Genomic DNA, 16,188 nt, shown 5'->3' with positions numbered 1-16,188 from the left:
TTATTGCTCAAAGTCTTTACTCAAGTGTTACTAATGGTCATTGCCAGGATAGAGAGACAAAGGACCTCACCGTTATCCCTTTCTGGATGATGCCCAACTTTTAATTACATTAGAAAGGCTCAGTTGGAATCCGTGTAACACTATAGATCAGAGGTGGGCAAACTATGGCCTGCGGGCCACATCCGACCCGCAGGACCGTCCTGCTTGGCCCCTGAGGTCCCGGCTGGGGAGGCTCGGTCCCGGCCCCTCACCCGCAGCCTCAGCTCGCTGCGCCGCCAGCGCTCTGGCACATCACTCCTGCTGGGCAGCGGGGCGGCGTGGCTGGCTCCGGCATGGTAAGGGGGCGGGAAGGGGGGTACTGGGATGCAGTCAGGGGACAGGGAGCGGTTGGATGGGGCGGAGAGTCTGGGGAGGCGGTCAGGGAATGGCAAATGGGGGCTGGATAGGCGTGGGAGTCCCGGGGGCCTGTCAGGGGGCAGGGGTGTGGCTAGGGGTTGGGGCAATCAGGGGACAGGGAGCAGGGTGGGTTGGATGGGTCAGGGGTTCTGGGGGGGCAGTCAGGGAGCAGGGGGCAGTTGGATAGGCGTGGGAGTCCCGGGGGTCCTGTCAGGGGTCAGGGGTGTGGATAGGGGTCGGGGTAGTCAGGGGACAGGGAGAAAGGGGGGTTGGATAGGAGGTGGGGTTCCGGGGGGCAGTTAGGGGCAGGGGATCGTGGGAGGGGACGGTCAGGGGACAAGGAGCAGGGGGGGTTGAATGGGTCGGGGATTTTGAAGGGGGCAGTCAGGAGGCGGGAAGTGGGAGGGGGCGGATAGGGGGCGGGGGCCAGGCTGTTTGGGGAGGCACAGCCTTCCCTACCCGGCCCTCCATATAGTTTTGCAACCCCAATGTGGCCCTCGGGCCAAAAAGTTTGCTCACCCCTGCTATAGATGGAGTATTTCATATTAAAAATAAGTTTCACATGGTCTGGTCATTCTTCGTGAAGCAATGGAAAAATCAAGACTCTGTTGTCATGGACCGTTTTGTAAAAGTAGAGGGCTTAGCCATGGTGCTCTTGCCAAATTCCAGGCAGGTATTTATAGTGTATCTACCTAAAACTCTCTCCCTCCTTTTCTACAGTTTCCATTGTATGAACATTCTGCTTCTTCTCTTCTTGAACTCAACTGTTGCTGTATGCCATCCCAAAAGTGGCTGTAATATTTAATGTTTGTAAAGCACTTCGAGATCCTCAAATGAAATGTGAAGTATTTTTTTTTTATAATTCATGACATGGTAGCAGCCAGGCCAATGGGGGAAAGTTGAAAGAACGTTCAAAATATACGTTTGCCCTTTGAAGTTTGACTGCAAGCTTGCCATATCCACCAAAGCCCTAGGGGTGACTAGCTTCCTTGAGGGTTTACATTTCTGCTGAAAAAAAGATTTAAGTCAAGAGCAGTTTAAGTTTCACAATTTGATTATATTTAGAAAAAAAATCAGAAATGAAGGCTTTAAAAGGAGTGCTACTGCCTACTGAAGCATGGTTTAATGTGACTCATTTGACTGTGAAGTGTGATACCCTTACTTACATTGATTAGTAGTTTATACCATGAGTAGTCCCATTTAAGTCAATGGAACTACTTGTGGAATAAAGTACTATTCTGTGTGGATAAGTGTATTGCAGTCTGGCCCTTAGAATTCTGTAAGTTGCCATTGGGTCAGATTCTTTATTATTATTTGATTGTGGTAGTACCTAGGAGCCTTAGTCATGGATCAGACCCCATTGGACTCACAACTTGGGGTCTGATCAGAGAACAAAAAGAGCCCTGCCGCAAAGAGCTTGCAATCTGAGTATAAGACAAGAGACAACAGATGAATACAGATAGACTAGAGCAGGGGTCGGCAATGTTTGGCACACGGCTCGCCAGGGTAAGCACCCTGGCGGGCCGGGCCAGTTTATTTACCTGCTGACGTGGCAGGTTCGGCCGATTGCGGCCCCCACTGGCCGCGGTTCGCCGTCCCGGGCCAATAGGGGCAGTGGGAAGCGGCGCGGGTGAGCGATGTGCTGGCCGCGGCTTCTCACCACCCCCACTGGCCCGGGACGGCGAACCGCGGCCAGTGGGGGCCGCGATCGGCCGAACCTGCCACGTCAGCAGGTAAATAAACTGGCCCGGCCCGCCAGGGTGCTTACCCTGGCGAGCCGCGTGCCAAACGTTGCCAACCCCTGGACTAGAGAATACAAGGAAACAATGAGACGGTATTGGTCAGCATGCAAGGCAATAGTATCAGAATACCAGCAGCCCGTTATTTTTTTTAGTCAGCATCACAGAAATGGAAAGTTTTAAGGATAGTTTTGCAGCTGTTTATGGGAAGCTCCTCTCAATATATGGGGCAGCATGGGAGAAACCACAAGTTGCCTGTTTGAAAATTTAACAAATGGACCATAGATGTTGACTTAATGGGCCTGTCAAAGGCAGGTGTGATGTCTCGATAATGAATGAGAGATGGTGGGTGGGGTGAAGGGCCTTCAGAGTGAAGACAAATAGCATTTTTTGGTATGACAGGAAAGACAGAACCAGTGGGAAGATGTAAAGTGACAGGCTAGGAACATGGCCTTTGCAGCAGCATTCTGAATTAATATGAGCAGGGCAAGATTTGATTGGTCAATGCCAGAGAGAAGGATGTTGCAGTAATCAAGAGGTGAGATGGACAAGAGTGTGTGTGGATGGATAGGAAAGGCTATATCTTAGAGATGATATGCAGAGAGAATTTGCCAGATGTAGATATAGCCTGGATGTGAGGATCTAGAGAGAGGTCCAAGTCAAAGATGACACTCAGGTTTTGGTCCTTGGTGACTGGCAGGATAGTGGTGTTATCCACGGTGATCAGGAAAGGAGATGGGGGAGTCTATGAGGTGAAAGATCAAGAATTCTGTTTTAGCCATGGTGAGCCCGAGCTGATGGCTAGACATTCATGAGGACTTGTGAGAAAGGCTGAAATTTTAGTTTTGACAGAAAGAGACAAGTCTGGAATATAGAGGTAGTTCAACTAACTTACTGTACCAGTAATCCCATTGGAATCAATGGGACCATTCATGCAGTGAGGGGCTATTCAGCATGAATAATAAGGGTCAAGGGTGCTGGAATAATTTGTATAGTGGTGGTGCTGAGAGCCACTGAACCAAATTGTAAACCCTGTATATGATAAAAACCACTTCAAGCTAGGGTGTGCAACAGCACCCCCAGCACCCCTAGTTCCAGCACCTATGATAAGGGTATCTGAATCTGGCCCCATCTCTTCTGAAGTAATACTGTGTATTATACTGATGCAGTTCATGACACTATATTTTAACTATATAAGGCTGTAAGAGGCTGTAAAGTTTTCCTACGGCATTCATTTAAGTTTTGCAATGAGACATTTTTGCCCTCAGAGTGAAATAAAATTGTTGATGCAAATACAATAACTGAAAAATCTGAACAGCCTGTTGAGATGTTAGTAGAATTTAGGTGCACCTGATAGAATGAGAAACTTGCTTCATGGTACTTAGACAGGATGCAGGTGCATCGTGCATTTGATTTACATTTTCTGTTAAAGCATTCTTATATACTGTAGCTCAGTCAGTGTCTAATCAGAAGGTTTAATGGTCTTAAACAGCTCACTAAGGGCCCAGTTCAATTAAAAAATGTCCTACAGAAATCCCTTTTTCATTGTTTTCCCAGACTTACACAGACTTCTGCAGAGAAGCTGTAAATTTTTTTATTAAATTAGGCCCTAGGATTCCAAGTCACTTTCAACAATTTCTTTAACAGTCTTAGTACATAATATACTTTTCCAGCTAGCATTTACAAAAATGGTCTTTTGCTTCTCCATTAGTTTGAAAACCTCTGGAATACAGTGCCTGTTGATGCCGATGGAAAACTGAAGTACTGTGATTTTTTGAAGAAGTTCAACTCCGAAGTAGTGACAATGCCATCAGATACTCCATCCACAAACAATGCTCCATGTTCCTCCAAGCCCACTACCCCTGCTGAGCCTGGGTCACGGTTACCTTCTCAACCTTCACGTCCCAAGACAGCATCTTCTCCATTAGGTCAAGTAAAAGTAGGTGTTTGATCACTTAAGGACTTTTCTAGGTTTTCACGTTTATTAAGGGCCTGATCCAATACCAATAGAAGTAAATGAAAATATTCCCACTGACTTCACTGGGCATCAGATCAGGTCCAAATGTTTGTTGATAAGAAGCTTTGGCACTTAGCAGAGAATTTGGGATGATAAAAAAAATGGACTTGATCCTCGGTAGATATAAACTGAGTAGCTCAATTGAAACCAATGGTGTTATGCTGTTTATACCTGCTGGGGATCTTGGCCATTGTCCTACTAACTCACAAATGAGTCATATTGCAAATAAATACCTGTTATTTAACATAGGACAGTCACATTTGTGGGAACAAAGTAAACAGGCCCAGCCATAAAAGCTCAGATGCTGAAAAAGCAACATAAAAAAATGTAAGATTTTTAACTGTAGGTCACCAGCCCAAGCTAGTATTGACCAAAAGTTATTAACCTCTGATAGCTGTTAGGCAGTGTGACGGGGCAGACTGGCCCCGCACTGGGACTGAGAGAGTTAACCCTTCCCTGCTGGCAGAGGAAGCCACGCCCCTGAGGCTCTGCTGGGCATGCTCCAACCGGGAGTCAAGCATAAAAGCCTGCAGAACTGCTCAGTCAGGGCTGGCGGCTGGGGAAGGAGGATGCCCAGCAGAAGCTCCAGCCCAGGAGCAGTTGCAACCCTTCCAGGAGGGAGCTGAGGAGCCAGGAAGCAGGCCCAGAGACTGGCAGCTGTGGGAACCCCAGGGAGCATCGGGTGCTGAGGAACCTGGAGACCCTGATGCCACAAGGACTGCTACGTTTGGAGGACTGGTAGGAAGTTACTCAGGGAAGGGAGTGGTATCTCCCACCACTCTGAGGGCAGCGTGTTGCGGTAGGATTCCCCGCTGACCCGTGGCGGATCACGCCATCACTGACAGGGCCCTGGGTCAGAGCCCGGTGAAGGCGGGTGGGCCTGGGCTCCCCTACTGGGGGTCTCTAACCCCCCTCCCCTTTTGGGGGATGACATAGTTCACTGACCCCTCTCTCTTACCCCAAAGGAGGTAGATGAACTCTGGCCGCTGGGCCACGCTATCCCCCGAGGGGAAGAATTTAGAGAGACTCTGGCCACTAGGCTGCACTATCCCGCCGGGCGAAGAGAGTGTAGAGAGACTCTGGCCATTGGGCCCCACTGCTTTAGGAGCGCACTATAGGGACTCTGGCCACTGGGGAAGGTGGATTTGAGGGACTCTGGACATTGGGCCATACAGCCCTGACTACCGGGGAGGTAGTAAGACCGACGTAGATGCAGGGAGGTGGGGTTAACCTTGCCCCCCCCCTTGAATCAAAGGGGTTGACGAGGTACAAAACCCGCCACAGGCAGTCTCTAGGAAATGTATTGGTGGTCTGAGTCCAGTTTTTGGTGAATGTTTACTTGGGTCACAAAATCTACCATCACAATTGGCAGCCTTCTCTTCAGACTCAGCACGGAGGCCAAAGACTGAATGGACAGAGGGACTAACCTGGCCCCATCTCCCATTTTGGTTAGAAGCACCTTGACAGGGCAATGTAGGGGAGTTTTTCCACTACAGCTTTCCAGGACTGCAGTCTCCTGGAATATCTCTCTGGCATCTCTCCCAAGCACTAACATTCATAGAAGATTATGAAAATCTTAAAAGGAGAAAGAATGAAAGTTAGCCAATATTCCTCCTGACAGTTTGAATCTCTTGGCTGTATATTCTTCTAGTCAGCAGCTTATAAATTCTTCAGTGCTTGGAAAAAATGATTCATATTACTGCTGACTATACTTAGATGTTTAGCTGTTGAAAAAGCAGTAGCCAATTGAATAGATTTAAAGATGCAACAAACTTCCCACAGTTGGTAAGTCTAAAAGCATTGGCCTGTTGTGAACTTGATGATTGATCTGTAAGTCCTTGCATTGGAGAGGCCTGACAGTTGGTCACATGCTTCATTTTTGACTAAGGGACTGATCAAATTCCCACTGAAGTCAACGGAACTTTCCTCATTAACTTCAGTGGGAATTGGATCTGGACCCAGAAAGATCATAGAAGAGGAACACAGGCCCCCCAAAATGCACATCTCTGGAACAGCCCCAGCTCAACCTCATCACCATGCATCTCCCTAGAAGTGCCCTCATGGCTGTGCATAAAAGGGGTATGGGGATCATGGCCAAGATTTATGATGCAAGCCTGAGATCTGCAAGAATACACAGCAAAGACCCAGTGAATATTGCATTATACTCTGGCTCCCTTCACAAATGTCAGTGCAGCTCACACCATACTGCTAAAGGCTGAGGTCTTACAAGCCCATGCTTAATCCCTCCTTATTCTCAGAATGAATCATAAATTCTACTGAGTAAGGAACCTACTACAAAGAATAATTGTTCCCCTTCTCCTGGTCACACCCTCTTCTGCTGCTGAGGAGAGCTCCCCTGTGGTGATCTCTGAAGGGAAAGAGGTGGTTGGAGAATATACAGGGAACATACTCTGCACCCTTCCAATTCTTTTCTGTTGGAATGGGGCTTTACTGTTCCTCTCCATGCTGCCTAAAGAGAGGGGAATATATGATCACATTATAGGTAGGCTTGGCAGAATTCGGGTTTTTTTTTGTAATTGACAGATAATATTGATGTTTATTTTTAAGCATTTTTGACATCTATTGATTTAGATTTTCACAGTTGTGGGAAATTATAGGGAGAACATACAAAGTGAGGGGTCAGACAGCAGTTATTTATGACAGTAGATATTGAGATTTTAAAAGTTAGTTTTATAACCATTAAAACACAAATTGTCAACACTACATGTTGAAATCTACAAAATAAATATTCCTATATCAAACTCTATTAAATTCTCAAGCAGCATTTTTCTTACTTTGCCTGTCTGTAAATTTCAGTTATAATCTGACAATATTTTTGTTGGGTTATGTGTATATGGTGAAATCGTCGTTTACTGACACTTACTGATAATCGAATACTTTCAAGTCTAATTATAAGGTTCTTGTACTTACTGTTAAAATTTATAGTAAGCAAATTAGTATACTTGCTTTAAATTGTCGCTATCCAAGAACTTGTGCATCGATCTATTTATTGTGAGATTGACATCAAATTACATATCTTTTAAAAACAAATATATCTGCCACTTAAGGAACAATAGGTTCAAGGGGGAATATATACAACTGAGCTATGAGTTGAGCAGACTCAAGAAATTACAGACAGAAAAACACTCGGTAGATTCAAGGTAGATCAATTTCCAGCCTACTAATATGTTCATCCAAGTAGAAGCATTTTTACTTTAATGCTGACACAAATCAGATCATAAATAAGGATGCATGAGGTATGCTAAAGTTCTGAAGCACTAGAACTGGGATTTTTTTAGTGTTTTGTCTACCTAAATATTCAAATTTGCCTGTTACTTTAGACTCCAATGTCCAGCCGGCCTCGTACTGCAATGGCATGGTCCCCACCTTTACTGAACTGCGAACCAATAGAAAATAAAATAAGAAAGATCATTCAACATTCCTGGAGAGAAATACTGAAAGACTGTAGAGAGAAGGATGTTGACCGACTAGGAGAAATCTCAACATCCGATTTCTTAGGTTTGTTGCCATCTGAAAATTGTGTTCCCTCATGTTAAAATGTGCTCCAGTTTCTTTCTAGGTGCCAATCTATGGGAAAACACTGCCCTCAACAAGTGGTATCAGCTGCATGAGCGATCCAATTCTGTAATGCAGAATTGCTCGAGTGAGGTTTGGGGGAATGCACTACTAGGCAGACTTCGCTGCTCATTTGAAAGGGAGAGCATGGTTTTAGCTGGTGTTTGCTACACAGCATAGCATATGTACTGGAAGACTGGCCACACTCCCCAGTAGAATACTCCCTTGTGGAGCTGGGGAGTGATAGTAAGTACAGGCCCCGGACCTTTTTCCTAGCGCTCCCTCAAGTGGTCCTATTGAAGTGAATGACAAGACTTTTATATATTTCAATGGGAGCAGAATTTCATTCTTAGATAGGTATGCTGCTCTTCTGCTGTGGAGTTGTGGGGGGACAATTCTCTGTGCTCTCTTTCCCCAATCAGGGTATCTGCATGGACAGGACAGACTTTTTGCCTAAATAATAGCATATAGATTCGTATACCATTCGTATAGGAACAGTTACAGCTCCACTAATATTGGGCTTATTTCTTGCGCTGTCTTTAAAGCTAATTAAAGTTTTATCACTTACCTGTTATCCTGCTAAATGGGAATTGTTTCCTCCACACCCCCCCCCCCCCCCCCCATGTATAGCAGGATCCAGATAATCCATTTATGTGACAGTCACTGGAACTGGTGGCCTGTCAACATATCCCTAATAACTAGTCAATCCGAATTTTGTTTTGATACAAAAGTCACCTATTTGCAAGGATAGCAAATTGACTATCATTTGTTATTTCTGTGTTTCTTTCAGCCATAGCAGAGAAGTTCAGTTTGGATTTAAGTAAAGAAGAGATTAGCCAAATAGCAACAAAATACGACATTAAGAACAATGACAAATTTGCATACTGTGACTTTCTCCAAAGCTGTGTCCTATTAATGAAACCACAAGAAAGTTCATTGCTACAAAGGATGATCATTCAGAAGCCACGAATACCGGTACATTCAGGGGTTTGTCTAACTGTTTCTGGATAGTTTCTGATGCAGAAACAGAGTATTTTAGGGCCTGAGGCTTTAGTCATTGTATGCATAGAATCCCAGTGACTTTCCATGGAATCCAGTTACTTCAGTTGACTTATTTTATTCATGTAGTATTTACTTTAGTCAGAGCATCTCCAGAATCAGGCCCTGCATGTCCAGTTCATAGTACAATCTAGATACAGTTTGATTAATTATCAGCAATTGACCATATCTGTAAACTTTTTTAAAAATGTGTTGAGGGGTATAAGAAAGACCTAGAGGAAGACAGTTTGGGCTGATGAGTTTCAGGGTTAGATTCTGTCTGAAGGCAACAGAAAGTGGGGGGTACTGTCAGGAAGCTGGTTACTCCGAGTCTCTGCTTCAGCCCCAGCCCAGCCAGAGCGGAGAGCAGCTCTAATCTGTGCCTCTTGTCAATGGTCTCAATCTGCCAGCTGGGGATAGCCAGTATGCATTCCACTCTGTCTACTCTTCCTGACCTGCATCCCCACCACCAGCACACATGCTTCCAGCGTGCCCCTTGTACCAGATACAGGGAAGAGAGATGCATAGAATCTAGCTGTTCCCAGCTGGGAATCCCCCCCAGGAAAGTTACAGGCTGTTTAACATGCAATGGCACCCCCTGGTATATCTGGCTTCATAGGAACTATCAATCGTTCATTATCAGAATGGGAAACTAAGGCAAAACTATCACCTTTTGCTTCAGACAATTTCAGATTTTTCACATGAAGTTCCCTTTATGCACAGATTTGAAACTGTGAAATTCTGTCTCAGAGCGTGGGATGGATAGAGCCATAATTTGAGCCCTTGTCTAGTATTTTCTATTTATTCATTTAAGTTTATAAAGTATAATGAAGTGCCCATCCCATCTTCTGGGCACCTTTACATAAAGTAATTTTCGCAATAAATTTTTTTATAAGAGATTGCTCCACCCACTCCACTGTATACAAATTCACACCAATAGGCATAATAATAAAAAAAATAAAACCCTTTCCACGCCAGGAACAATAATAAAAATATCCTGTGGGTCTCAACCCCCTCCTTTCCTCAAAAGCCAAATAAAGTTTGCAGGCAACACAGACTCAGGGATTGTAAATAAGGACAGGTCACTAATACAGAGTGATCTGAATTGGTTGGTAAACTGGTCTTAAGCAAACAATCTGAGTTTTTTAATATGGCTAAATGTAAAAGTATACATTGAGCAACAATTTAAGAATGTAGGCCATATTTTCAAGATGGGGGGACACTGTCCTCAGAAGCAGTTATTCTGAAGATTTGGGGGGGGGGTGGATAATCAGTTGAAAATGCTGAAAATCAGTGCAATGCTGTGGCCAAAAGGACTAATGCAATCCTTGGATGCATAAACTGGGGAATATCAAGTAGGAGTAAAAGGTAAAATAACCTTGCATTTGGCACTGGTGTGACCACTGCTAGAATACAGTGTCCAGGTGTGGTGTCCACAATTCCAGAAGCATATTGATAAATTGGAGAGGTTCAGAGAAAAGCCATGAGAATGATTAAAGGACTAGGAAACATGCCTTATAATGATAGATTCAAGGAGTTCACTCTATTTAGCTTAAAAGAGAAGAACCTACATGGAGAATAAATATTTGATAATAGGCTCTTCAGTCTAGCTGCGAATGGCTGCAAGTTGAAGCTAAACACTTCAGACTGGAAAAAAGGTGTAAATTTTTAAGTGAGGGTAATTAACCATTGGCACAATTTACCAATGATTGTGGTGGATACTGCATCACTGGCCATCTTAAAATCAACAGTGGGTTTTAAAAAAAATACGATATCGTCTAGTTCAAAAGAAATTATTTTGGGGACGTTCTACTGTCTATATTATACAGGATATCAGACAGATTATCACCATGGTCCCTTCTGGCTTTAGAATCTATGAGAAGCTGGGCCTTTAGCTCCCGTGGAGACATGCAGACTCTGAGCTACAGAGAACAGTCTGGGTCCCTACAGCCAAGGTGAAGGGCTCTTTATACTGTAAGAGGGTCCACAGGGGCCCTCACAATAGTTGACAGAAGTTTACATTAGGCAGCTGAGTTAGTCATGATTGGACAGCAAATCCTTCCTTAGCTCTAGACTTCCTGAGATTAAGGTGAATTTCACGCTCGGTGCTCAGGGCATTGCTCCAGCTGCCCACACCACTTCAGCCCCACATAGCAGCGGTACAGTGCTGTCTGTGCATTCCCTGCATGCTGTGATAGAACTGGAGTTTCCAGTACCCTGTGCAGCATACATGAAGCAACTGCCCGCTGGCTGGAATAACAGCTGGGTGTGGGGCAAACAGCAGCCCCTACCAAAGTCAAAAACAACAAGAGGCAATAAATACTTCCCCAGTTATTCCCATACTAGATTTTGACTGTCCTGCCCCAGCTATTTCAACTATAGAACTGTTCAGAACCTGGTTACAAGAAATATTGTATAAGTGGTTTTTTTACCCTCCTACTGTACTCTAATTCATTGGCAAAATTTGAATATGAAAACTTGCAACCTGAACAGTGAATTTTCCAAAGAGTTAAGTAACTGAAAACAGAGGCTTGGAAGGGGAGCAGCTGTGTGACTTTAATTGCTGCTTCTCTCTAACATGTATAAAAGCACTGAGGCCTTTGTTTAAAAAAAAAAAAAAATCTGATAAAGAATTACATTAATTTTACAAACACAGATTTTGGGCTTTGATAGTGCTTAAGTGTTTCAACTTCACCTGCTGAAGAATATTAAAAGGTGAAGAGAATCTAATAGCATTTATTCTGCACCAGAATTTCACTGTAACACCTTTACATTTCAGCATATGACTGCACTCATCTACCATGTTCTTTATATTAACACTTGCCCATCTTTCTCCCGCACCCACTCCACTTTGCTAGAGGAGTCCTGGACCACAGAGCCTGACATTTTTCAATGCAATGCTAAGAATTCAACCCCAGATCTTGCACTGCTGGAGACCGATGAGACGAACGTTTAAATCCTATGATGAAAGTGGGAGCGGGCTGTTAAGTGTTCAGGATTTCAGGCAGGTAAATTGCATTTACTAATCTAAAACTAACAAACTGAAAACCAAAGTCTCTAAATAACCTTACTGAAGCAGTTTCTAAAATCATGGCAACTGTACATTTGCAGACTTATTTCCTGTGACATTAATACTAAGTGCTAATAATAATAATAATCACCCTCTTTCCAATGCATATGCAAGCTCACAACTTCTTTCACACCAGAACTGAGAAAAGTGGGCTTCACAAGCCCGGGAGGGAGAGAGGGAAGCAGGTTGATGAGGAGAAATGCTTTCTACTATGCCTCTGTGCAGTCACTACTACAGCCTCAGGATTCCAGTGACCCACCAGCTGGTATGTTCGCTTATGAAGGGGGAAGTAGCCTTGCATACTCCTCCTTATCATAAGGCAGCCTAGCTGGAGTGCCATCCTGTTGCAGGCCACAGTTTGACAGGGACACCTGTCTCAGTTTCCCCTTCAAGTCCCCTCCCCCCCCCCCCCAAACAGCCCAGAGAGTCTTTTTTAGTGCAAATGGCCCTTGTGGGTTAGTTTGTTACAGGAAAAAAAACTCCATACACATAATCCCAACACTGTAATCCAGGCTATACATTAAATACAGCACCAGGACTTCTCACCACACCCCAGCTCTCCAGCACAGCCCTCTCTGGCCCAGTGGCTTCAGTTCTCTGACTCCAAGAGCCTTTAGGTATCACCCTCTATTGCTCTTAGCCTTCATCACTCTCCAGCTTTCCCTGGCTCAGGATAGACAGCTAAGTAGCCCCTCCACTGGCTCTGCCCTGGTCAAGAAGCCCCTCCTAGCCCTCAGCCCTGGTCATGTCTCCTAGCACTGGCTCTGCCTGTCTGGAAAGTCAGCAGGTTAGCCTCTCCAGTAACTTCATAATAATTCCTCCCTCCTTCCCAAGAGGGCCTACTGAGAGTCTTCTACTCACTATAGCTTTTCCTAGAAATCACCTCTACCAGTCTCCTGGCTTCTCCTATCTACCTCTTACTCACTAGGTTTCTTGCTGATCTTTTATTGCTCCCAGGTGCTGCCACACACCTTTAATTGGCCAAACTGTTCTGGCACAAGGCCACTGGATCTGCTTCACTACAGGAGCCAGACATCCTTGTATAGTTGGAATGACTCTATCCCCTCTTTCTGCCCCTGTCCTTGCCAGTAGAACACAGATCTGTGGTACATAGAGATACGTATCCTCTGCATGGGCTTCTTTGATCCAGCACCTCGCCAAACAGCAGAACCACACCTTTTTCAGTGTCTGCAAGTCTGCTCCTCACCTGCAGTGCCTTATAGCACTGTGAGGCCAGGGATTAGTGCTGTACTCCTGGATTCAGACCTCTGGGGAGTTTGATTGCTGCTTAGCATACATTTTACTTCTTGTTTCAAGATCCTTGACATTTCTGTAAATAGAAATCAAACTCATAATATGAACTACAGTAACTACCTACATTTACCAGTCACGTTGCAAGGATAAAAAAAAAGATGCATAAAGCTGTTTAATTAACATTGAGTCCAAGTGAGATACCAGTGACCTTCTCCACCTGCTGTCTCTGCCACTCAAAACATCTGGTAAAATAATGGGCCAGTCCTCAACTGCACTGAGTAGTTAGCCATCGTTCTGCTCCCCCCTTCCTGAAGCTGCCAGGAGCCAAAACGTCCCCAGGTGTAACTTAAAGCAAACTGAAGACCTAAGGGCAGAGACCCCATAGAAATTGCTCTAATTGTCTGGGATCAGTTAGAGCAAGGTGTGGTCCAGCATCACCACATATACGTTCTTCAGACATGCCCCTACGTGAAGGTTGGGGAGCAAGATACATAGAGCTATATCAGCTTTAGGCCTGAGGTTTCCCCTATATGAGAGTAGCTTTCTGGCTGCTTTGTACTATCTCAGGAGTGTATAGTCACTGGAATAGGGGTGAGGATCTGGCCCACTGTATTTTTTTTTTTTTTTAATTTTTGTGTAATGTCAAGTTTATTTGTCAAGCATTTAGTAATAACTTTTTAACTTAAGCCGCTCTATCTCAAGCAATTTATTTACATTAAGAGAAAAATGAAACCAGTCCATTTCTGTGATAGGATCTATTAGGTAAGTTGATTTTTCCCCTACAATGCTTAAGTGCTACTCTAAAAAGTTTTCCTTAAGCGATTACGGACACAAAATAAATGTGTTGCATAAAAGATGGTGTGCTTGGCAAGTACTTGGCTTCAGCGGCTCCTTAGATTTCAGTTGATTTCATGAGGTCAGGAATTAACTGCAGCATAAGCAATCGAAGTGCATTTATATGTATTAAACAATACGCATTGAGCATTTGTGTGCCAGGTAATGTTTTGTTAAGACAGTCAAATAAACCCCAAAAGAAGGGAGAAATCAGAAACGGGGTTGCAGTGAGGTGTGATTGAAGTGAGATGTTGTAAGATGGAAGAAGTGAGCAGAGAGATATTTGGATAACTTATAGTAGGGAAAAGCTCTCTGCTATCAGCACTCACAGTTATCAAGGCTGGGAGATATAGGAAAGGGAGGAGTGAACAGACCAACCACTTTTGATGCCAGTGCTCTGCATAAGCACTGAAGTAGACACACATACTTATATGTGGTTACTGTAACACCAGCACTATAGTGATTTCAGATACTGGCTTGGCTCAGACTTATCTGAGTTTCACATAAAATCCGTGGCAACCAGTAAAATACAAAAGGAGTTACTCAGATCAGAAGATGTCAGGTGCTGGTGGAGAGCCTGCTGGACAACAAACTATTGCAGAGCCTGTGGACAGCACCTACAGGTACCCTGCAAGGATGTATGCTTTAGAAGCACGTTAAACTAAAAGTAATACTCAGAAATGAACATCTCATTAGCCTTGGTGTCAAAGGCATTAAGGGCCAGATTTTTAAAGGTGTTTAGGTGTCTAAAGATGCAGATAGATGCCTGGTTGGATTTTCAAATCACCTAGGCACCTAACAATCACTGAACTCAATGGGAATTAGGCACCTAATTCTGAAAATCCCACTGTGCACCTGTCTGTGCTTTAGGCACCTCCATACCTTTAAAAATCTGGTCCTTAATGTCTGTAGCATCAGGTACCACTTGGTCAGTAGTGCTCTCATTAAAGTGCCCCTTCAGAAATGCATATCGCCCCATACATAAGGGTTCTCACAGGTGGAGTGAGTAGATATATTGGACTGGCTTGTTCCTTCCACTTCTTTGGATGGAGGGGACCCAGATCCCCCAAGCAGGGTGCAAAGGGAGAAGCCACAGCTGGTTAGCATCATCTCCTGCTCATGTGGAAGCCCTGTCATGGGTGTATTATGTGACTCAACCTCCACCTGTGGTGAGAAGGTGGGTAGGTGCTAGCTATTCTCAATGGCACTATCACGTGGATCCCTGCAGGGCATCCGAGCGCAACTGCTGCTTGGGCCAACATACAATAAATCACTACCCGAGGGAGGATTCAGGAGCAGCCGCCAGGGGAGCTATGCTGGCATAGGAAAGCTGGGAGGCAATAGGAAGATTCTGGTCTTCGCAGAATTTTTATGAAATTCAAGACCGTGGGGCTGAACCCTCAGGCAGTTTTGCAAAGGGTTTAAGTGAGACTTATGTGGTGCATTGGCCTTGTGCAAGCCCTGTGCCCAGCATTGAATTTCACCCTTGGCTCCTAACTTCACGTGAGCAATGTGGGTGTTGGGAGGTTGTAGAATCCCCATTGCTGGAGGTTTTTATGTTCAGAGAAACACCTGTCAGGGATGGTCTAGGCATACTTCATCCTGCCTGAGCCCAGGGGGATGGAGCAGATGACTTCTTGAGGTTCCTTCCAGCCAGGGCTGGGTCCAGGCGCTAGCGCAGCAAGCAGGTGCTTGGGGCGGCCAACGGAAAGGGGCGGCACATCTGGCTCTTCGGCGGCAATTCAGCAGCGGGTCCCTCAGTCCCTCTCGGAGGGAAAGACCTGCCGCCGAATAATGAAGCAGCGACGGTAGAGCTGCCGCCGAAGTGCTGCCAATCGTGGCTTTTTTTTTTTCACTTGGGGCGGTAAAAACGCTGGAGCCGACCCTGCTTCCAGCCCTACCTCGCTATGATTTTATAACATTCTGTGTATTTTGCAGGTGCTGCGTCAGTATCACATCAACCTGACTGAGGAAGAGTTTTTTCACATTTTGGAATTTTATGATAAATCATTATCTTCAAAAATTTCCTATAATGATTTCCTCCGGGCATTCTTGCAATAGGAAATGGAAGGTGTCATCAAATGCAAGAAACTATAGATAACAGAGCTAATGACTGATTTATAATTTCTAATTAATAAATTAACCAACTATAGCTTTTTTTGCATCAGCAATCTCAAAATACTTACAATTCTGACAAATATAGTGGCCATAGGTTGTAGAGCAAATCTACATGACAGAACTATTAATATTCACATAATCCATTT

The 16,188-nt window shown here is 44.6% G+C and overlaps 1 protein-coding gene across 1 annotated transcript in view; it reads left to right on the top strand.

Moving 5' to 3' along the window:
- EFCAB6 (EF-hand calcium binding domain 6) overlaps positions 1–15,985 on the top strand; it is a 106,838-nt gene extending 90,853 nt beyond the window's left edge. The window contains exons 20-24 of the mRNA XM_065421650.1: positions 3,847–4,074; positions 7,494–7,671; positions 8,519–8,703; positions 11,625–11,774; positions 15,863–15,985. Of these exons, the coding sequence (XP_065277722.1) occupies positions 3,847–4,074; positions 7,494–7,671; positions 8,519–8,703; positions 11,625–11,774; positions 15,863–15,985 (864 nt within the window). The remainder of the gene's footprint in view (positions 1–3,846; positions 4,075–7,493; positions 7,672–8,518; positions 8,704–11,624; positions 11,775–15,862) is intronic.
- The last annotated feature ends 203 nt before the right edge of the window (positions 15,986–16,188 follow it).

Source organism: Emys orbicularis, chromosome 1 (genome assembly GCF_028017835.1).
Source record: "Emys orbicularis isolate rEmyOrb1 chromosome 1, rEmyOrb1.hap1, whole genome shotgun sequence".
NCBI classification, from domain to species: Eukaryota; Metazoa; Chordata; order Testudines; family Emydidae; genus Emys; species Emys orbicularis.
The sequence above is the reverse complement of the archived record's forward strand: the minus strand, read 5'-3'. Positions and strand labels throughout refer to the sequence as shown.